Source organism: Chiloscyllium punctatum, chromosome 35, assembly GCF_047496795.1.
Source record: "Chiloscyllium punctatum isolate Juve2018m chromosome 35, sChiPun1.3, whole genome shotgun sequence".
Taxonomy (NCBI): Eukaryota; Metazoa; Chordata; class Chondrichthyes; order Orectolobiformes; family Hemiscylliidae; genus Chiloscyllium; species Chiloscyllium punctatum.
The window spans coordinates 8,190,956-8,214,520 of record NC_092773.1 but is presented as its reverse complement, the minus strand read 5'-3'; the positions used below and the strand labels follow the sequence as shown (position 1 = coordinate 8,214,520).

The 23,565-nt window shown below is 54.5% G+C and overlaps 1 protein-coding gene across 1 annotated transcript in view; it reads right to left on the bottom strand.

The window, feature by feature from the left end:
• Positions 1-1,268: 1,268 nt before the first annotated feature.
• The window catches only part of LOC140459613 (protransforming growth factor alpha-like), a 34,978-nt gene continuing 12,681 nt past the window's right edge, over positions 1,269-23,565 (bottom strand). The window contains exons 2-6 of the mRNA XM_072553899.1: positions 12,369-12,422; positions 5,846-5,963; positions 4,333-4,482; positions 2,888-2,991; positions 1,269-1,642 (exon numbers count right to left, since the gene is read on the bottom strand). Coding sequence (XP_072410000.1) covers positions 1,635-1,642; positions 2,888-2,991; positions 4,333-4,482; positions 5,846-5,963; positions 12,369-12,422 — 434 coding nt within the window. The 3' untranslated portion in view covers positions 1,269-1,634. The remainder of the gene's footprint in view (positions 1,643-2,887; positions 2,992-4,332; positions 4,483-5,845; positions 5,964-12,368; positions 12,423-23,565) is intronic.

Sequence of the window (23,565 nt, the reverse complement as noted above, 5' to 3'; positions counted from 1 at the left end):
CCCGATCTGTGCCTCATAAATTTATTGACTTCTCCCAAGTCTCCCATCAGCCTCTGCCTCTCCAGAGAAAACAACCTGAGTTTTTCTAGCCTCTCCTTAGAGCTAACACCCTCTCGTCCAGGCACCCTCTCCAAAGCCTCCACATCCTTCTGGGAATGTGGTGACCAGAACTGAACATGATGCTGTAACTGTGGCCTAATCCCAGATGGAAATCTGCAATGTGACATTCCGAGAACAGATGAAATAGGAGCAGGAGTAGGCCATTCGGCCCGTCATGCCTGCCCCCACCAGGGTCATGGCTGATCTGGCCCGTGGTACCAGCTCCTCAACTCCTCAATGTTTCAGAGATCAGTGGGTCTTCTCTTCAAAGGTTTACATTGCTCTAGCCTCCCCAAGTCTGGGGCAGAGGATTCACTGCCACATCTCTTCCAGGCATGCTCACCTTGGGGACGTTCTCTCGCCACGTCCTGAGATCCTCACTCAGTGCCATGTGTCATCATGTGACCGCCAGTTCTGAGGAGGGGTCACCGGACCCGAAACGTTCACTCTTGATTTCTCTTCACAGACCTGCGGAGCTTCTCCAGCAATTTCTTCCAGACATTCACTGCCCTCCTAAGAGATGAAATTCCTTTTGCCTCTCAGGTTAAAAGAGAGTCCCCTAATCCTACTCCTGTGTCCCCAGTTTGAAAACATCCCCCATTGCTGGAAGCATCTTCTCAAGGTCTCCCCTGTCAGGCCCCCTCACAGTCTGACATTTCTCAGGAAGATTTTTCCAGACCCTGATCAAGAAAGGTTGAACCTCGATAAGTCACCCCCTGTCCCAGGAATCACCCAAGTGAATCTGTTTTAAACTGTGTTCAGTGTCAGCACATCCTTCATTAAACACGGGACTGTAACAGTACTCCATACAGGCCTCCGTACCTGATGAAGGGCTTTTGCTCGAAACACCAGCTTTCCTGCTCCTCGGATGCTGCCTGACCTGCTGTGCTTTTCCAGCAGCACTCTATTCTAGACAGTACTCTGTACTCCCGGCACAGACTCACCCACACCCTGTACGGTTCAAACAAGTTGTGATGGGGTTTCTGAAGTGGAGTCACTGTGGGAAGGACCACAGCTTGAAGGTGCACAGTAAGATCCCACAATCATGGGGTGGTCATGACACAATAAACATGGGCAAATCCAGAGACCCCACTGTCTGATGGGTCTCCCGTTTGTTGTAAACAGAGCACAGCTTGTGACTCGACATCATGCAACAGAAACGTGTCAAGTTAAATAAAAAAAACTTTTATTTCATGTCTCAGAAGTTTAAATAGTTTAACATATAACTTTTTGAGTTCCTTTCTGATCCTTAAATATTCAAATAATCCCACAGATACGTCTCAATAGCTATAAATTACATTCTGCCCTTCCTCAGAGAGATGGCTTCACTTCAACACTTCCATAAATTAATTCACAACAACAAAAAACAAACATAAACAGCAGAATTCCACAATATACAAGATGCTTTCCGTTGGCTGACCGGCAGCTGAGACAGGAGTGCTGTGTCCCAGTGCTGAGGTACAGCAGACAGGATATGGAGGGGAAACTGGCGAGCTCAGAGCTGGATGCCTGGACTTGGTGGAAAGCAGCTTTCTTCATACTCCTGTCCGAGACACACAGAGAGAGAGAGAGGCTCAGATCAACACCACCTTCAGGAATGTGACAATGACACAGCAACCACAGGATCTCCCATTGGGAATGGGATCCGGACAGACCGACTCCGGGATCTCCCATTGGGAATGGGATCCGGACAGACCGACTCCGGGATCTCCCATTGGGAATGGGATCCGGACAGACCGACTCCGGAATCTCCTGTTGGGAATGTGACCCTGACAGACCGACTCCAGGATCTCCCATTGGGAATGTGACCCGGACAGACCGACTCCGGGATCTCCCATTGGGAATGGGATCCGGACAGACCGACTCCGGAATCTCCCATTGGGAATGGGATCCGGACAGACCGACTCCGGAATCTCCCATTGGGAATGGGATCCGGACAGACCGACTCCGGGATCTCCCGTTGGGAATGGGATCCGGACAGACCGACTCCGGAATCTCCTGTTGGGAATGTGACCCTGACAGACCGACTCCAGGATCTCCCATTGGGAATGTGACCCGGACAGACCGACTCCGGGATCTCCCATTGGGAATGGGATCCGGACAGACCGACTCCGGAATCTCCCATTGGGAATGGGATCCGGACAGACCGACTCCGGAATCTCCCATTGGGAATGGGATCCGGACAGACCGACTCCGGAATCTCCCATTGGGAATGGGATCCGGACAGACCGACTCCAGGATCTCCCATTGGGAATGGGATCCGGACAGACCGACTCTGGAATCTCCTGTTGGGAATGGGAGCTGGACAGACCGACTCCAGGATCTCCCATTGGGAATGTGACCCTGACAGACTAGCCCAGGACTCTCCAATTGGGAATGTGACCCGGACAGACCGACTCCAGGATCTCCCATTGGGAATTTGACCCGGACAGACCGGGACTTTTGCTTTCCAGCCAGCTAGGTCCTGGTTGAAGTGGAGGGAGACTATGCTGTACAGAATGAGCCAATGTATGCACAGCAAGATCCCAGACGACAAGGGGACCATGAGGTGATGGCGAAGGGGAAAGTCTCAGCCCTTCCTCCTGCTCCCTTGTCTATCCTGGCTGGGCCAGGGCATCAGCCTACCATCCCACTGGGCACTGTGACAGTGTGGCACTCCTGTACTGCAAGTGCCCAGACTGTAGGCCAGGGGTCCCAGCTTCAGACCAAGGGGGACTAAGGTGTCTCATTGGCTCAGGGCTGTGAAGACAGACAGGAAGTGAGGCTTTGTGGCCTGTCATCTCCTTACCTGTATCTCCCTGAGCACTGGGGGGCACATTCTTCAGAAGGGATGCTTCACGCCGTGCGAATATCTGCTGGCACAGCTCAGACTTCCTCCACTTCTGACAGCAACTGGAGGGAGGGAGAGAGAGAGAGAGGGAGAGAGAGAGGGAGGGAGAGAGAGAGAACAAACACAGTTGGGTCACTCACGCCAACACTAACATAGGTAACACTCCCTCTGTTGGAACCCCAGCTGACTGTCCAGCCCTCACAATGCCCTGCCTTCCTGCGTACTGGGCTGGGTTGAGTCAGTCACATTGCTGTGGGTCTGGAGTCACGTGTAGGCCAGACTAGATCAGAGTTCCTTCCTGGGAGGATACGGGGGAACCAGATGGGGGTTCTGACCACAGTCTGGTCGTTTCCAAGTTGCTGTGAGGTTTGAATCAATGCGTCGTGACTCCAAGGTGATGCCACAGTGGGTCAGTGGTTAACGCTGCTACCTCACAGCGCCAACGACCTGGGTTCGATCCCTGCCTTGGGCTGTTGGTCTGTGTGGAGTTTGCACATTCTCCCTGTGTCTGCGTGGGTTTCCACCCACAGGCGAACCATGTGCAGGTTCGGGTGGATTGGCCGTGGGAAATGCAGGGTTACAGGGATGGGTCTGGCTGGGATGCTCTTTGGTATGGACTGAATGGCCTGCTTCCACACTGCAGGGATTCTCTGCTCTGATCAGAATGCTGGGATTGGACTTTGCACAGGGATTGCTGATATCCTGGGAATACTGCAGCCAGCCTGGGGCAGAGGGGACTCAGTCAGAAACAGTGAGCAGGATATCTGACAATGCCTGAAATCCATTCCCCCCTGCACCAGGGCCCATGGGTCACACACAAAGCTTCAAGGGGTTCACAAACACAGGGGTTCAGAACCAGTTTGAAGGGCTGAATGGCCTCTCACTGGGGAATGCCTGCCCTCCTCTGATGCTTGTCCATATTTCTGTGCAGCTATGTGGGCCAGGTGTCACCACAGTAAGGGTGGCGCTATGCCAAGGCAGCTTTATTGGCATTGATTCCTTTGCTCAGCGTTTACCGAGTGACAGGCAGAATGTGTGTGACCCCCTAACCCAGAGGCACTGTCACTGCCGGGATCACAGTGTTCCTCTGTCAGCCACTGACTCTTGGTCAGCTTCCAGACAGTGAGGAAGGGTGACAGACAGACAGAGAGAGAGATGGGGGTGGGGGTGGAACCGGGGATGTGAGCTCACTGACCATTCCAAATCCTTCTCCCTCCCAACACGTCCTGCACAGGGACTGCACCTGAAGGCTGCTATACAAATGCAATTTCTTCCCTTCTTTGGAAAGTGTTGAGAAGCCGAGTTTCAGATCCAGCCCTCAGCTGTGGATAGGTTCCTCGATGGGTCTGAGCACGGAGTAGATCTCCCCTAGCCCACCCTGACTCCCCAGCCCCGGTACTTACTGCAGTAAGACACAAGCCGCTATCAGGAGAGCTGAGGCAATGATGGAGACCACAAGCAGGGTAGTGAGGGCTTGTTGTTTCTGTTGTGTAGCTACCACAGCCAGGAGGTCAGCGTGTTCACATCGGGAGCCCATGTACCCTGTATGACAGCTACAATCAAAAAGATTCACTCAGGGCGAGAGAGTACACCAGACAAACATTCCACCCAGCATTCCCTCTCTTCCCATCACCCTGCAGTTCACTGGGAATAATCCATCCCATGTCCAGTGCTCTGCACTTCCTTTCCAAACTTTGGAAAAATCTGTTCCTCCCAATTGCAGAATGTAACAAACCCTCTGTGTAATCAAATAACTCACATTCTGCCCCTGGTTTTCTGCAAATCAACTTGATCCTGGGATCTCCTTATCAATGGAAACTCCGTCATGGAAAATTCCTTCACAAAATCAGCCCTTCACTATCTCTCTCTGGCTGGAGAATAACCTCAGCTTCTCCACCCAACTGTCACAGTCCAACCCAAACTCCTCATGCAGTGTGGGACTGGGAATGGTCAGTGCTGTGCAGCTGATGGAGTCTGTGTCCCGGCTGGAAGTGGGGAGCATGGGGTGACCAACATCTGCAGTCTCTTCTCAATCCGAGCAAAGGAAGGGCTCTGCTCCTGCTCTCAATGGTTTGCGGTGAGTGTGTGTGTGAGCTGAGTGAGCCAGCCCCAAACACACAAAACCAGGACAGAGTGGAGTATTCCCACTGATCCCAGAACACAGAACCAGAGGGGACAGGCTCCAGGGATTTGGCAAATCAAACAGGAAAGCCCATTCCACAAACAGAGTGGTGAGGGTCTGGGAATACAGTGTCTGAGAGAGGGGGGGGGGGCAGGAGGGCTCGTTTGGAGCTTCTAAAGGGGAATAACAGGCTCAATGTGTGAACACGGAGAGCTCTCAAGGTTAGGGACAATCAGCAGAGAGAGAGAGAGAGACTGAGAGAGTGTGAGTGTGACAGAGTGAAAAAGAGACAGTAAGAGTGAGGGAGAGACAGAGAAAGAGAGAGAGGGGACAGTCTGGGAGTGCAGCAGAATCGGAGTGTCCTGGGAAATGTCCTCAGTTACTGTGTAGGTACAGAGAGAACATCAGAAAGGTCAGTGTGTACTTTCTCATGGAGAATATGGAGTTGAGGGGGAAGGATGTGGAGTGGGACTATCCTGGCTGTTGGAAGACAGCGAGGTGTTCTGGTTTGAAGACGATATGAAGGATTTGAGAGTTTCTTTTGACAGTGGCACTGACGATGCTTTGGGGAGACAGGACCTACATTTGCTGTCAAGGACGGGGTTGTGTGTGCAAGATCATGGAAGCTCTGCCATGATCAGATGGACCAGCAGAGACGGTTATGGGGCTGAATGGCCTGTTTGTTCGGTTTCTTTGTTATGGTGAAACCATCAGACAACCCAATGTGATTGAGAGGCTGAAAGGTCCCAGTCCCAGTCCCAGCTCCCAGGATTTCCAGATCTAAACCCACTTACACACAAGCCGCCAAAGACTCCTGCACCAAAAACCGACAGGTGCCATGGAAACAGAAGTGTCTGTGAGTCAAAGGACACTCTTCAAAATGTGCACGGACAGCAGCTGCCACAGGAGGATCTGCAGGTAGACAGGAGAGAACAGTCACTCAGTTAGATACTCAGGAACCCTCAGCAGCCTCCTTACTCTCCTGGGCTGCACCATCTCCAAAGCTCAGGCTTCAGAGGCCTCTCATCACACAAGGAGCAAGTCAGAGCTGCTTCAAACCTCACTCTGGGACTTAGGGAGAGAGAGAGAGAGAGAGAGAGAGAGAGAGAGAGAGAGAGAGACACACCGCCAAGTGGAGTCAGTGTCGTTGGAGGCCCGCGCGCTCTCTCTCTCTCCCTCTTCCCACAGGAGTCTGGTTCCTGACAGGCTGCCCCTGACCACAAGGAGGTGTGCGTACATGGTAGGCCTGGTAACTGGGACCCACCCGCTCCAGTTGGGAGACTCTCACACACGGTCTTGAGCCAGGGACAGCACCAAGACGGTAGCTCACTATGAGAGATCGCCCAGCACAGGAACAATGACCAACAACTCACAGATGCACACAGTATGGAAACAGACCCTTTGGCCCATCCAGTCCATGCTGACCATAATCCCAAACTAAACACATCCCACCTGCCTGCTCCTGGCCCATGTACCTCCAAACCCTTTCCTATTCCTCTCTTTATCCAAATGTCTTTTAAACATTGTAAGTGCACCCACATCAGCCACTCCCTCAGGAAGTTCATTCCACACACAAACCACCCTCTGGGTAAAAGATGTGCCCTCTGACCTTAAAAATGTGCTCCCTAGTGTGGAAATCCCCCACCCTAGGGAAAAGACAATTACCATTAACCCTGTCTATACCTCTCATTATTTTATAAACCTTGATCAGGTCACTACACTCCAGTTAAAGAAGCCCCAGCCTATTCTTAGCCCTTCCCCACCCGGCAACATCCTGGTGAATCTCTCCTGATGGATCCAGTGTCACAGCTATGCTGTGCTCTCCCATTAGCCCACAGGACAGTGGTATGTGCACTCAATCCTGAACAAATTCACACCATTGTGGGCACTCACAGGCCAACCACGTTACACAGAGAAAGTGCCTTGCCCACAGGACAGTGATGGGGCTAATCTCTCTGGTTTAAGGTTGACATGAAGGGCTGGCCTATGAGCCAGCAGTGAGAGTTCTCTGCTCTTCCCGCAGCTGCTTGGAAGCTTCACGTGGACAGATGGAGGAGGAGACAGCACTACGAGACTCCATCTGTATTCAGTGCTGCAGGTGCCTCAGGAAGGTGCTCAATTCACTATGTGCTCTCTCCCTCACTCTCAGAGAAACGGCCTCCTGATCTTCACCGACATCAGCACGGAGCAACCGGGAGCAGGAGACCATTCAGCCCATCCAGTCTGCTTTGCCATTTAACACCATCAATGGGCAATCACATCTCAGCCTCAACTCCACTGTCCTACCCATAACTCTTCAACTCATTCCTCATTAAAACTCTACCTCCTCCGTGTCCCAGCATCCACCACACCCTGGGGCAGAGATTTCCACAGATTCACAACCCTTTGAGAGAACTAAGCTCTCTGTTTAGAATCTGCTGCCCACTTCCCCACAAACCTTGCCCTCTGATCTCTCGCTCTGGTGTTCACGTGACTGCGATTTCAGGCGGGGGTGGGTGGGATCCCAGTGAGCAGGTGAAGACGGAGATCTCAGACTCTGCGTGAGGGATGCGTGAGTGTGTGAGTCGGTTTGCCTGAGACAGTGTGTGTCTGTAGACCCACACAGTTCCTGGTATCCCTGTCAGCTACCTGGGCAGAGAGAGCAGCACCAACTGAAAAAACAAAGGATAGCCAATGCCCCACAAGGAAGAGCAGCCAGCACCACTGCAGGGGATGCCACAAGCTGCCACATCAATTGCATTCTTCTCACTGCATCCCCACTCCAGTTCAGACTGGTGCTGGAATGTGAAGGTGCGGTATGAGAGAGAGAGAGAGAGAGAGAGAGAGAGAGAGAGAGAGAAAGAAAAAGAGACAGCCTTTGTCTGGAAGGTGAATGTCTCTAATGCAGCGTTATGTGACTGAGCTGAAAAGGACACCTCCCACGTTCTGAGCTCTCTCCCTCAGAACGTCATGCAGTCAGTCTTGTTCCTGGTTTAATCAGGGCCTTGGTGAGTTGGAATGTACACAGGATGAAAAGGCTGATCAGATATCACTGCACAGAAAGTACACACCTGTCACCTTCAGACCTTGGTGAAGCTGCCATTGTATGGTCAGAGTATGCTGCTGCTGTTTTGTTTCCTGTCTATGAGAGCGGGTTTCTCAGGGACCGGGGGCGGGGGTGGGGGGGATATCCTATCTGGGCAGCTGCTGCCAGTTGGCTGTCGGACTCTGGGCAGACAACACCACTGTACCTGGGCTCTCTGATCTGCCGCCGCCTGGCTACACTACAAACAGAACGGCCAATTCCCCGAGGCCACTGAGATTTCAGGAGGGGCTGACTTCCCACTGTCTGTGAGCCAGGTCGTGCCTCAGCCAAACCTGGCTCACTGCAGCTGGGACCCAGTGTCCCACTGAGAGAGACCATCCCCCAACTCTTTTCTTTTGAGCCTCAGACACAGAGTGGGTGGGGTGAGACCTTACAGAGGTATATGAGATCATGAGAGGCATGGATGGGGTGAATGCACTCAGTCTTTCTCTCAGGGTTGGGGAATTGAGGACTACAGGGCATCAGTTAAAGATTCGAGGGGAAAGAACAAAAGGGAACCTGAGGGGGGACTTTTTTTACACAGAGGGTGGTATGTATATGGAATGAGCTGCCAGTGGAAGTGGTTATGGCGGCTATATTAACAGCACTTAAAAGGCATTTGGACACATACACGGATAGGAAAGGATTAGAAGGATGTGGGCCAAGTGCAGGGAAATGGGATTAGCGTGGACCAGTTTAGGCTGAATGACCTGTAGGACTCTATGACTGTATGACCAGGCCATTCGCCCGATGAATGAGAGCTGCTCTCCCATTCAGTCAGGCTGTGGATCATTACCCCCTCCAGTCTGCCTGAATCAGCAACCTTTCAGACTGCCCCTCTGAGACACCCCAGCCACCCTGTCAGAATTCTCCATTTTAGATATGATGCAGAGCTGGGCTGAGGAGTGGCAGATGGAGTTCAACCCTGCCAAGTGTGAGGTTGTCCATTTTGGAAGAACAGATAAGAATGCGGAATACAGGGTTAATGGTAGGGTTCTTAGTCAGGTGGAGGAACAGAGGGATCTTGGGGTCTATGTACATAGATCTTTGAAGGTTGCCACTCAGGTGGATAGAGTTTGTAAGAAGGCCTATGGTGTATTATCGTTCATTAGCAGAGGGATTGAATTCAAGAGTCGTGAAGTGATGTTGCAGCTGTACAGGACTTTGGTTAGGCCACAGTTGGAGTACTGTGTGCAGTTCTGGTCGCCTCACTTTAGGAAAGATGTGGACGCTTTGGAGAGGGTGCAGAGAAGATTTACCAGGATGTTGCCTGGAATGGAGAGTAGGTCGTACGAGGATAGGTTGAGAGTTCTCGGCCTTTTCTCATTGGAACGGCGAAGGATGAGGGGTGACTTGATAGAGGTTTATAAGGTGATCAGAGGAATAGATAGAGTAGACAGTCAGAAACTTTTTCCCCGGGTACAACAGAGTGTTACAAGGGGACATAAATTTAAGGTGAAGGGTGGAAGGTATAGGGGAGATGTCAGGGGTGGGTTCTTTACCCAGAGAGTGGTGGGGGCATGGAATGCGCTGCCCGTGGGAGTGGTAGAGTCAGAATCATTGGCGACCTTTAAGCGGCATTTGGATAGGTACATGGATGGGTGCTTAATCTAGGCTAGAAGTTCGGCACAACATCGTGGGCCGAAGGGCCTGTTCTGTGCTGTATTGTTCTATGTTTTATGTTCATGCACAGGGTGAGGTCATCATTGGCTAGGCCATCCCGAATTATCCAGAGGACAGTTCACACTCACCCACATCGCTGGGGGTCTGGAGTCACATGGAGACCAGGTAAGGATGGCAGTTTCTTTCTCTAACGGATATTCCTGAACCAGATGGGTTTCTCCAACAATTGGCAATGGATTCATGGTCATCACTGGACTCTGAATTCCACGTTTTTATTGAACTTGGATTCTGCCATCTGTCTTGATAGGATTTGAAAGCAGGTCCCCAGAACATGGCCTGGGGACACAATACAGTGACAAAATCACTCAGTCAACGCCTCCCCTTTTGACCATCTTGTTCTTCTCAATGGTAGGTAAGATGTCCTGCCAAATACTCCCAGGGGATTCGATTTGAGGAGCCTGCCCTGCCAGGTCTCAGAGTAAGGAGACCAAACCAGTTCCCGATACCCCGGAAGAGAGCTGGATGTAGGAAGCCATCTTTGCACATGCACTCAATTCCCCTTTCTGATGGAGGCCAACGTGCCCACTGTGATACTCAAATGAATGATGTCCCCGTCACACACTCTCTGCCATGTTCTAGCCCAGGCAGAGTACCTGTCCATTCTGCTGCCTTCCCCGGCCAACAGCCAGTGTGGTCCACCACATGGCCAGCTTGTTGGCATAACTCAAGGGAAGGGCAGGTTACCTTGTACTGACCTCCATGTGCAGTGACACCCCCCCCCCCAGCTGAGAAACATCCCCTGCCGATGCCCCCCTGTTCTCCACCTCTCTGCCATGTTCCAGGAGCTCTCTGTATCATTCTGATCAATCCAGCGTCTGTCACCTCCTGTAAACTGCTCTCTAGGTCTGGGTGTGGCAGGGCCACTCGGGTGGAGGAAGATCAGGACATTTGATTCATCGACGCTGCTCCTTTGAAGTATTGTACAGCGACGGACTTCACAAGGGCTGGAGGTAACACTAGAGCTCCATCATAACAAAACTTCGATTCCCAGAGGGAGTGAGGCAGGAAGCTCCTATTACTGCCAGTCATGATCCAGCCTGCCTTTGGTGGATCTGCTCTGCAGCTGTCATCTGGGGCTAACACCAAGTACTCTGTGCCCATGATGGTGCGGGCATTCTGTCCCACAGGCAGCTTACACACCCACCATGGAGACCTGAGGGCAAGGGGGCACTGGCTGCTCAGTCTCAGCCACATCCTGACACTGAGGGAGGCACTCACACAGCGGTCTAGTCAGCAACTCTGGAGAAGATAGACATCTCGCTCGGAGACAGCGTGGACAGTCTGAGGGGTTGGCTCTCCCAGGTGCTGGGTAAAGGGTACATTGCAGATATGTGAAAGGGGCAAACTGGCTGAACACAAGGGACAGGGGAACAGAAGGCAGTGTCAATGGGGTGAAATGAAGGGGTTGGGAGAGGAACATGGAGATCAGCATGGAGCAGATGGCGCGAATGGCCTCCTCTTGGAACGGGCACAGTGCCAAACCTGAGTGTGAGTTGGGACTGGGAGTGGGGGAGAGGACAGTTCATTCACTCCCTGGGTGGACAGTGACCAGCCTTGCTCATTCACACTGGAGTTCTTGTTTCTCCATCAGCAACTCAACAGGGGTCATGACCTGGACTCCCCCCACCGCGAGCACACGGCACGGGAAAGACAGAGAGAGAGAGAGAGAGAGAGAGAGAGATTGACCCCTGACCCTCTGGTTACCTCTCAGATGGATGGCAGTAGTTAGTTTCTCAATATAACATGACTTCTGGACCAATGGAAGCCTGCAGATAGTTCCTGACCTCTAATTGCTCCATAAGGCCAAACTCTCAATGGGGATAGGATGGGGGAGGCGCAAACCCCAAAGGTGCTACTGCAATGCAAGTTTCTCTGAGGTGGGAATGAGGGGATTAACAGTTCCGTCGAGACTTGAGAACAGCCAAGGACTGTGATGGTCAGATTGACTGTCAAACACCAGGACTGTGATTGCTGCCACTCACTCTGAGCTTCCCACTGACAACAGCCCCCCCTTTATCTGCAGCTCCCCCTTACACCCCTACTCCTCGCCTTGAAGAAGGGTTCCAACCTGAAACGTAGATTTCTCTACCTCCTGATGCTGCCCGACTGAGTGAAGATGGAAAATTCCCTGACCTGAAGGACACTGATCAATTGGAGGGCTTTTCCCCGACAATATTCCTGATGAAACATGGACTCTCCTGCTCCTCGGATGCTGCCTGACGTGCTGTGCTTTTCCAGCACCACACTCCTGACTTTTCCCGACAAGAGGCAGCAGTTCTGGGACCCCTCCCAGGCTTGCTTTCAATTCCAGGCTGGTCTATATCAATGAGATTCCCCCAGCTATAGCTTGGTGGGATTGAAACCCAGGGCCCCAGGACAGGAGTGAGGGAACTGCAGCCCCGAACGTTCCCAAGACCACAGTCGGGAAACACTGGTTCAATTATTGAGGAACGCAGGGCGGGAAACAAACCAGGTGTTCAGAAAGGGGCTGAATGGCATTCTCTTGTCCAGATAGAAGGACAATCCCCACAAGCCCAATTCAGGCCCCAGTGAAGCATGGACTCACTCACCAGTCAGTGTTGAGGTGCTGTTCTCCAGAGAGCTGCAGACTGTCAGGGCGATGGCTGCAGGAAGACGAGGAGAGAGTCAATCAGTCTGACGTTGCAGTACAATTGTCCATCCCAGCACACGCCTCGCTTTGCTGTGACTTGGTTCCACACACTGACTGAACTTCCACAAGCCACGGGTGAACACTCAGGCCTGGCAACATCACTGTGTCAAACGGCTGGGGCTGAAACAGCTCATTTGAGCCATCGTGTGTCTGCTGTCTCTGTCAAAGGCAGACTCAAATTGTGCTATCCTACCACCCGCCCCACAGCTTGCTGTTTCACTACTAACAATCAGCTCAAATATGTCACCCCATTTCCCCCACAGTGCAGTCAGAAACAGCTCAAACATTTCCCACCGTCTCCCCTCAGTACCCTCTCCGATGGTGTGTTGAGCAGAAACCAGGTTTTCGGTTCCTCCTCTGGCTCACTGCTCGCGATCTCCTGACTGAGTGTCCCTGTAATCAGGGGTCAAGGTGATTCTGGTCAAAGTGCCAATTCTCTTTCTCATACTCTGGGAAAGGCTGCCTGCCTGCCCAGCTCGGGTTTTCCACCACCCCCTTACCTACATGATAGAGAATTTCCACTCTCTGGGTATGAGCACAGAGCTTATTTCCCCAAGTTTCCTGCGCAGAATGCAGCTGGTGACAGCACTGACAATGTTTCACTGACCCCCTTTATCAGGTGCTGAGTGCTCTGGCCCAAATCACACCACAGACACGGATGGGGCAGCACTTACTCGACAATCCAGAGTGCACAACTGGTCACACAAACAAGCGAATGAGGGCAATCATCAGGGAAGCTCATTACGTGGCTCTTTGCTGGAGGCAATAGAGACCTGATCCTAATCTTTCCCACACCAAAGGGACATGATCAAACTTTGCACCTTTTCTGAACTAGCCAGGAGTGGGGCCCTGGGGTGGGGGGGAAGGGGGTGCCTTGATTTCATACTGCTTTCTCCACAACAACGCCTTGGCCAATCACAGTCAGCACCCTTCCTGCTGTTGGCATTCTTGCATTGTGTCCTGACCGTGTGACTGTGAGAGCGGATGTCTTGGTGTTGATCTGTGGACAGTAAGGCTCCCTTCACTGCCCACTTTCCTCTTGGACAAATGCTTCGGACCTCCCAAATCACAGTCGCAATAGGACACAGCGAAGGGGTGTCCAGTTTCACTGACCCCCCCACCATCAACCGCACTCCCCCAGTCAGGGCATCACGCAGGGGCAGCAAGACACCAAGCTCGGTAATCCTTTCAGTCTGTATCCCCTCCATATTCACTCCCTCGAGATGTACCCCAGCTTTCAGCATCTCACCACTAGCAATGTGACACCTAATGCGTGCACAGTAAGATCCCATTCAGTCCCCAAACTGGCCAGAAAGTGCAGGCTGGTTGAAGAGTTAAGGATAACCCTAAGACTGGGAAGTTCTTTCTTGAAGAGTGGTGGTGGAAACCATGACATCTACCCCATGTTGGTGGTCAGTCTGCAGACAGAGTTGGGGACCTGTGTGGAGGGGTGATACTCCATGGCTGGAGGGGAGTCTGCTGACAGGAACCCTGAAGCCAGTTGAGAACACCACCTACTGAGTCACAGAGCTGAACTGCACAGAAACAGACCATTTGGTCGAACTCATCCATGTCAACCAAATATACCAATCTCATCTAGTCCCGGTTGTCAGCACTTGGCCCATATCCCTCCAAATCCTTCCTCCTCATATACCCATCCAAACACCTTTGAAATGTTGTCATTGTACCAGCCTCCACCACTTCCTCTGGCAGCTCATTCCATACACGTACCACCCTCTGTATGAAAAGGTTGTCCCTTAGGTCCCTTTGAAATCTTTTCCCACTCACCCTGAACCTATCCCCTCGCATTTTGGACTCTCCCAAATTGGGAAAATGACTTTGTCTGTTTACCCTATCGATGCCCCTCATGATTTTGTAAACCTCTATAAGGTCACCCCTCAGCCTCCGATGCTCCAGGGAAAACAGCCCCAGCCTATTCAACCTCTCCCTGTAGCTTAAATCCTCCAACTCTGGCAACATCCTTGTAAATCTTTTCTGAACCCTTTCAAGTTTCGCAACATCTTTCCGATAGGAAGGAGACCAGAATTGCATACAATATTCCAACAATGGCCTAACCAACGTCCTGTACAGCTGCAAAATGACCACCCAACTCCTGTACTCAATACTCTGACCAACAAAAGAAAGCATACCAAATGCCTTCTTCACTATCCTATCTACCTGCGACTCCACTTTCAAGGAGCTATGAACCTGCACTCCAAGGTCTCTTTGTTCAGCAACACTCCCGCGGACCTTACCATTAAGTGTATAAGTCCTGCCCTGATTTGCTTTCCCAAAATACAGCACCTCGCATTTATCTGAATTAAACTCCATCTGCCACTTCTCAGCCCATTGGCCCATCTGGTCAAGATCCTGTTGTAATCTGAGGTAACCCCCTTCACTGTCTACTACACCTCCAATTTTGGTGTCATCTGCAAACTTACTAACTGTACCTCTTATGCTCACGTCCAAATCATTTACATAAATGACAAAAAGTAGAGGACCCAGCACCGATCCTTGTGGCACTCCACTGGTCACAGGCATCCAGTCTGAAAAACAACCCTCCACCAACACCCTCTGTCTTCTACCTTTGAGCCAGTTCTGTATCCAAATGGCGAGTTCTCCCTGTATTCCGTGAGATCTAACCTTGCTCACCAGCCTCCCATGGGGAACCTTGTCAAATGCCTTACTGAAGTCCATACAGATCACACCTACTGCTCTGCCTTCATCAATCCTTTTTGTTACTTCCTCAACAAATTCATCAAGTTTGTGAGACATGATTTCCCACGCACAAAGCCATGTTGACTATCCCAAATCAGTCCTTGCCTTTCCAAATACATGAACATCCTGTCCCTCAGGATTCCCTCCAACAACTTGCTCACCACCGAGGTCAGGCTCACCTCTCTGTCGTTTCCTGGCTTGTCTTTACCGCCCTTCTTAAACAGTGGCACCACGTTTGCCAACCTCCAGTCTTCCGGCACCTCACCTGTGACTATCGATGATACAAGTATCTCAGCAAGAGGCCCAGCAATCACTTCTCTAGCTTCCCACAGAGTTCTAGGGTACACCTGATCAGGTTCTGGGGATTTACCTATCTTTGTGCTTTTCAAGACATCCAGCACTTGCTCCTCTGTAATGTGGACATTTTTCAAGATCCGTGAACTTAGCTGGGAATGTGACCCACTGAGAACACATGGACCAAGGAAGGGACAGGGAAACATCACTCTCTTAAAGAAAGCACAGGCAGGAAATGTCTGCACTGTGTACTGCTTGTAACTGATGAGAGAGACTGGTCTTCCCAGGGGATTAACAAAGAGCTGAGACTTAACAGCCCGTACTGTGTTTCACTCTGCGACATTACAGAGGATCAAAGTCAATTTGCAATAATGCAGCAGCATCAACCAAACACCAACTCAGATCCGAACAACAACTCAGGCTCGCAGCTTACTCCCTTCCCCCGCATCCCCCCGCCCCCCACCCCCCCCCACCATTGCCCATCTCCCCAGTACCACTTATTCCTCCATCCCATTGAGTCATTCAATCAATTCATCAATTAACACCAGCCAGTAGCTCACATCCTGCAAAGTCACCAGGTACGGGAGAGCAATTCCTTCTGGTTGCATGGTCACTGAGTGTAACATGAGGGTTGAACAAGGTGTGGGGACTGAGAGCAGGCACTGCTCAAATTTCCAGCTCGCAGCGTGAAAGGCAATCACTTTGCTCCATCCCCCACGCCTCACTGAGACATAATTCATGGCAGAGATTAAGTGAGATTAACAGGGAGCTCAACTGCTGATATCTTAACCAGAATTAAACTGATATCCTTAAGAGGAGATTGTCCAGGGACATGGAAAGCAGGAGAGTCATGTGAGCATGGGTGTCTCTCTGGGTGTGTGTTTGTATGTGTGTGTGTGTGTCTGAGTGTCTGTATTTGCCGGTGTTGGACTGGGGTGTACAAAGATAAAAATCACACAACACCAGGTTATAGTCCAACAGGTTTAATTGGAAGCACTAGCTTTCGGAGTGATGCTCCTTCATCAGGTGATGAAGGAGCATCACTCCGAAAGCTAGTGCTTCCAATTAAACCTGTTGGACTATAACCTGGTGTTGTGTGATTTTTAACGGAGTGTCTGTGTGTGTGTGTGTGTGTTACCATTGGTGCCCTTGGTTCCTCAGCCAGAGTTCTGTCGTGCTGCACTGTCGGGGGGTCAGTGCTGAGGGAGTGCTGCACTGTCAGAGGGTCAGTACTGAGGGAGTGCTGCACTGTCGGAGAGTCAGTGCTGAGGGAGTGCCGCACTGTCGGGGGGTCAGTGCTGAGGGAGTGCTGCACTGTCAGAGGGTCAGTACTGAGGGAGTGCTGCACTGTCAGAGGGTCAGTACTGAGGGAGTGCTGCACTGTCAGAGGGTCAGTGCTGAGGGAGTGCTGCACTGTCAGAGGGTCAGTACTGAGGGAGTGCTGCACTGTCGGAGGGTCAGTACTGAGGGAGTGCCGCACTGTCTGAGGGTCAGTGCTGAGGGAGTGCTGCACTGTCGGGGGGTCAGTGCTGAGGGAGTGCTGCACTGTCAGATGGTCAGTACTGAGGGAGTGCTGCACTGTCGGGGGGTCAGTGCTGAGGGAGTGCTGCACTGTCGGAGGGTCAGTACTGAGGGAGTGCTGCACTGTCGGAGGGTCAGTACTGAGGGAGTGCCGCACTGTCTGAGGGTCAGTGCTGAGGGAGTGCTGCACTGTCGGGGGGTCAGTGCTGAGGGAGTGCTGCACTGTCGGGGGGTCAGTGCTGAGGGAGTGCTGCACTGTCAGAGGGTCAGTGCTGAGGGAGTGCTGCACTGTCGGGGGGTCAGTGCTGAGGGAGTGCTGCACTGTCGGAGGGTCAGTGCTGAGGGAGTGCTGCACTGTCTGAGGGTCAGTGCTGAGGGAGTGCTGCACTGTCGGAGGGTCAGTGCTGAGGGAGAGCCGCACTGTCGGAGGGTCAGTGCTGAGGGAGTGCTGCACTGTCTGAGGGTCAGTGCTGAGGGAGTGCTGCACTGTCAGAGGGTCAGTGCTGAGGGAGTGCTGCACTGTCTGAGGGTCAGTGCTGAGGGAGTGCTGCACTGTCTGAGGGTCAGTGCTGAGGGAGTGCCGCACTGTCTGAGGGTCAGTACTGAGGGAGTGCCATACTGTCGGGGGGTCAGTGCTGAGGGAGTGCTGCACTGTCTGAGGGTCAGTGCTGAGGGAGTGCTGCACTGTCTGAGGGTCAGTACTGAGGGAGTGCTGCACTGTCTGAGGGTCAGTGCTGAGGGAGTGCTGCACTGTCTGAGGGTCAGTACTGAGGGAGTGCTGCACTGTCAGAGGGTCAGTACTGAGGGAGTGCCGCACTGTCTGAGGGTCAGTACTGAGGGAGTGCTGCACTGTCGGAGGGTCAGTGCTGAGGTAGTGCCGCACTGTCTGAGGGTCAGTACTGAGGGAGTGCTGCACTGTCAGAGGGTCAGTACTGAGGGAGTGCTGCACTGTCAGAGGGTCAGTGCTGAGGGAGTGCCGCACTGTCGGGGGGTCAGTACTGAGGGAGTGCTGCACTGTCTGAGGGTCAGTACTGAGGGAGTGCTGCACTGTCAGAGGGTCAGTACTGAGGGAGTGCTGCACTGTCAGAGGGTCAGTACTGAGGGAGTGCTGCACTGTCAGAGGGTCAGTGCTGAGGGAGTGCTGCACTGTCGGGGGGTCAGTACTGAGGGAGTGCTGCACTGTCAGAGGGTCAGTACTGAGGGAGTGCTGCACTGTCAGAGGGTCAGTACTGAGGGAGTGCCGCACTGTCAGAGGGTCAGTACTGAGGGAGTGCCGCACTGTCAGAGGGTCAGTACTGAGGGAGTGCCGCACTGTCGGGGGGTCAGTACTGAGGGAGTGCCGCACTGTCAGAGGGTCAGTACTGAGGGAGTGCCGCACTGTCAGAGGGTCGGTACTGAGGGAGTGCCGCACTGTCGGAGGGTCAGTGCTGATGGAGTGCTGCACTGACGGAGGGTCAGTGCTGAGGGAGTGCTGCACTGACGGAGGGTCAGTGCTGAGGGAGTGCTGCACTGTCAGAGGGTCAGTGCTGAGGGAGTGCCGCACTGTCGGAGGGTCAGTACTGAGGGAGTGCTGCACTGTCAGAGGGTCAGTACTGAGGGAGTGCTGCACTGTCAGAGGGTCAGTACTGAGGGAGTGCTGCACTGTCAGAGGGTCAGTGCTGAGGGAGTGCCGCACTGTCGGAGGGTCAGTACTGAGGGAGTGCTGCACTGTCAGAGGGTCAGTGCTGAGGGAGTGCTGCACTGTCGGAGGGTCAGTACTGAGGGAGTGCTGCACTGTCAGAGGGTCAGTACTGAGGGAGTGGGCACTGTCAGAGGGTCAGTGCTGAGGGAGTGCTGCACTGTCAGAGGGTCAGTGCTGAGGGAGTGCCGCACTGTCAGAGGGTCAGTACTGAGGGAGTGGGCACTGTCAGAGGGTCAGTGCTGAGGGAGTGCTGCACTGTCAGAGGGTCAGTGCTGAGGGAGTGCTGCACTGTCGGAGGGTCAGTACTGAGGGAGTGCTGCACTGTCGGAGGGTCAGTACTGAGGGAGTGCTGCACTGTCGGAGGGTCAGTGCTGAGGGAGTGCCGCACTGTCGGGGGGTCAGTACTGAGGGAGTGGGCACTGTCAGAGGGTCAGTGCTGAGGGAGTGCCGCACTGTCAGAGGGTCAGTACTGAGGGAGTGGGCACTGTCAGAGGGTCAGTGCTGAGGGAGTGCTGCACTGTCAGAGGGTCAGTACTGAGGGAGTGCTGCACTGTCGGAGGGTCAGTACTGAGGGAGTGCTGCACTGTCGGAGGGTCAGTACTGAGGGAGTGCTGCACTGTCGGAGGGTCAGTGCTGAGGGAGTGCCGCACTGTCGGGGGGTCAGTACTGAGGGAGTGCTGCACTGTCGGGGGGTCAGTGCTGAGGGAGTGCTGCACTGTCGGAGGGTCAGTACTGAGGGAGTGCTGCACTGTCAGAGGGTCAGGACTGAGGGAGTGCTGCACTGTCGGAGGGTCAGGACTGAGGGAGTGCCGCACTGTCAGAGGGTCAGTGCTGAGGGAGTGCTGCACTGTCAGAGGGTCAGGACTGAGGGAGTGCTGCACTGTCAGAGGGTCAGTACTGAGGGAGTGCTGCACTGTCAGAGGGTCAGGACTGAGGGAGTGCTGCACTGTCAGAGGGTCAGTGCTGAGGGAGTGCTGCACTGTCAGAGGGTCAGGACTGAGGGAGTGCTGCACTGTCAGAGGGTCAGGACTGAGGGAGTGCTGCACTGTCGGAGGGTCAGGACTGAGGGAGTGCTGCACTGTCAGAGGGTCAGGACTGAGGGAGTGCTGCACTGTCAGAGGGTCAGTACTGAGGGAGTGCTGCACTGTCGGAGGGTCAGTGCTGAGGGAGTGCTGCACTGTCAGAGGGTCAGGACTGAGGGAGTGCTGCACTGTCAGAGGGTCAGTACTGAGGGAGTGCTGCACTGTCAGAGGGTCAGGACTGAGGGAGTGCTGCACTGTCAGAGGGTCAGTGCTGAGGGAGTGCTGCACTGTCAGAGGGTCAGGACTGAGGGAGTGCTGCACTGTCAGAGGGTCAGGACTGAGGGAGTGCTGCACTGTCGGAGGGTCAGGACTGAGGGAGTGCTGCACTGTCAGAGGGTCAGGACTGAGGGAGTGCTGCACTGTCAGAGGGTCAGGACTGAGGGAGTGCTGCACTGTCAGAGGGTCAGGACTGAGGGAGTGCTGCACTGTCAGAGGGTCAGGACTGAGGGAGTGCTGCACTGTCAGAGGGTCAGGACTGAGGGAGTGCTGCACTGTCGGAGGGTCAGTACTGAGGGAGTGCTGCACTGTCAGAGGGTCAGTGCTGAGGGAGTGCTGCACTGTCGGAGGGTCAGTGCTGAGGGAGTGCTGCACTGTCGGAGGGTCAGTACTGAGGGAGTGCTGCACTGTCAGAGGGTCAGTGCTGAGGGAGTGCCGCACTGTCGGGGGGTCAGTGCTGAGGGAGTGCTGCACTGTCGGAGGGTCAGTACTGAGGGAGTGCTGCACTGTCAGAGGGTCAGTGCTGAGGGAGTGCTGCACTGTCGGAGGGTCAGTGCTGAGGGAGTGCTGCACTGTCGGAGGGTCAGTACTGAGGGAGTGCTGCACTGTCGGAGGGTCAGTGCTGAGGGAGTGGGCACTGTCAGAGGGTCAGTGCTGAGGGAGTGCTGCACTGTCGGAGGGTCAGTGCTGAGGGAGTGCTGCACTGTCATAGGGTCAGTACTGAGGGAGTGCTGCACTGTCGGAGGGTCAGTACTGAGGGAGAGCCGCACTGTCATAGGGTCAGTACTGAGGGAGTGCTGCACTGTCAGAGGGTCAGTACTGAGGGAGTGCTGCACTGTCGGAGGGTCAGTGCTGAGGGAGTGCCGCACTGTCAGAGGGTCAGTACTGAGGGAGTGATGCACTGTCGGAGGGTCAGTGCTGAGGGAGTGCTGCACTGTCAGAGGGTCAGTACTGAGGGAGTGCCGCACTGTCAGAGGGTCAGTACTGAGGGAGTGATGCACTGTCGGAGGGTCAGTGCTGAGGGAGTGCTGCACTGTCAGAGGGTCAGTGCTGAGGGAGTGCTGCACTGTCGGAGGGTCAGTACTGAGGGAGTGCCGCACTGTCGGAGGGTCAGTGCTGAGGGAGTGCCGCACTGTCAGAGGGTCAGTGCTGAGGGAGTGCTGCACTGTCGGAGGGTCAGTACTGAGGGAGTGCTGCACTGTCAGAGGGTCAGTACTGAGGGAGTGCTGCACTGTCAGAGGGTCAGTACTGAGGGAGTGCCGCACTGTCGGAGGGTCAGTGCTGAGGGAGTGCCGCACTGTCGGGGGGTCAGTGCTGAGGGAGTGCTGCACTGTCAGAGGGTCAGTGCTGAGGGAGTGCTGCACTGTCGGGGGGTCAGTGCTGAGGGAGTGCTGCACTGTCAAAGGGTCAGTGCTGAGGGAGTGCCGCACTGTCGGGGGGTCAGTGCTGAGGGAGTGCTGCACTGTCAGAGGGTCAGTGCTGAGGGAGTGCTGCACTGTCAAAGGGTCAGTGCTGAGGGAGTGCCGCACTGTCAGAGGGTCAGTGCTGAGGGAGTGCTGCACTGTCAGAGGGTCAGTGCTGAGGGAGTGCCGCACTGTCGGGGGGTCAGTACTGAGGGAGTGCTGCACTGTCAAAGGGTCAGTGCTGAGGGAGTGCCGCACTGTCAGAGGGTCAGTGCTGAGGGAGTGCTGCACTGTCAGAGGGTCAGTACTGAGGGAGTGCCGCACTGTCAGAGGGTCAGTGCTGAGGGAGTGCCGCACTGTCGGGGGGTCAGTGCTGAGGGAGTGCCGCACTGTCGGGGGGTCAGTACTGAGGGAGTGCCGCACTGTCGGGGGGTCAGTGCTGAGGGAGTGCTGCACTGTCAAAGGGTCAGTACTGAGGGAGTGCCGCACTGTCGGGGGGTCAGTGCTGAGGGAGTGCCGCACTGTCAGAGGGTCAGTGCTGAGGGAGTGCCGCACTGTCGGGGGGTCAGTACTGAGGGAGTGCTGCACTGTCAAAGGGTCAGTGCTGAGGGAGTGCCGCACTGTCAGAGGGTCAGTGCTGAGGGAGTGCTGCACTGTCAGAGGGTCAGTACTGAGGGAGTGCTGCACTGTCAAAGGGTCAGTGCTGAGGGAGTGCCGCACTGTCGGGGGGTCAGTGCTGAGGGAGTGCTGCACTGTCAGAGGGTCAGTGCTGAGGGAGTGCTGCACTGTCAAAGGGTCAGTGCTGAGGGAGTGCCGCACTGTCAGAGGGTCAGTGCTGAGGGAGTGCTGCACTGTCAGAGGGTCAGTGCTGAGGGAGTGCCGCACTGTCGGGGGGTCAGTGCTGAGGGAGTGCCGCACTGTCGGGGGGTCAGTACTGAGGGAGTGCTGCACTGTCAGAGGGTCAGTGCTGAGGGAGTGCTGCACTGTCACAGGGTCAGTGCTGAGGGAGTGCTGCACTGTCGGAGGGTCAGTGCTGAGGGAGTGCCGCACTGTCGGGGGGTCAGTGCTGAGGGAGTGCCGCACTGTCAGAGGGTCAGTGCTGAGGGAGTGCCGCACTGTCGGGGGGTCAGTACTGAGGGAGTGCTGCACTGTCAAAGGGTCAGTGCTGAGGGAGTGCCGCACTGTCAGAGGGTCAGTGCTGAGGGAGTGCTGCACTGTCAGAGGGTCAGTACTGAGGGAGTGCTGCACTGTCAAAGGGTCAGTGCTGAGGGAGTGCCGCACTGTCGGGGGGTCAGTGCTGAGGGAGTGCTGCACTGTCAGAGGGTCAGTGCTGAGGGAGTGCCGCACTGTCAGAGGGTCAGTGCTGAGGGAGTGCTGCACTGTCAGAGGGTCAGTGCTGAGGGAGTGCCGCACTGTCGGGGGGTCAGTGCTGAGGGAGTGCCGCACTGTCGGGGGGTCAGTACTGAGGGAGTGCTGCACTGTCAGAGGGTCAGTGCTGAGGGAGTGCTGCACTGTCACAGGGTCAGTGCTGAGGGAGTGCTGCACTGTCGGAGGGTCAGTGCTGAGGGAGTGCCGCACTGTCGGGGGGTCAGTGCTGAGGGAGTGCCGCACTGTCGGGGGGTCAGTGCTGAGGGAGTGCTGCACTGTCAGAGGGTCAGTGCTGAGGGAGTGCTGCACTGTCAAAGGGTCAGTGCTGAGGGAGTGCTGCACTGTCAGAGGGTCAGTGCTGAGGGAGTGCTGCACTGTCAGAGGGTCAGTGCTGAGGGAGTGCCGCACTGTCGGGGGGTCAGTGCTGAGGGAGTGCCGCACTGTCGGGGGGTCAGTGCTGAGGGAGTGCTGCACTGTCAGAGGGTCAGTGCTGAGGGAGTGCTGCACTGTCAAAGGGTCAGTGCTGAGGGAGTGCCGCACTGTCGGGGGGTCAGTGCTGAGGGAGTGCTGCACTGTCAGAGGGTCAGTGCTGAGGGAGTGCTGCACTGTCAAAGGATCAGTGCTGAGGGAATGCCGCACTGTCGGAGGGTCAGTGCTGAGGAAATGCCGAACCGACGGAGGGTCAGTGCTGAGGGAATGCCGCACTGTCGGAGGGTCAGTGCTGAGGGAGTGCTGCACTGTCAGAGGGTCAGTGCTGAGGGAGTGCTGCACTGTCGGAGGGTCAGTGCTGAGGGAGTGCTGCACTGTCGGGGG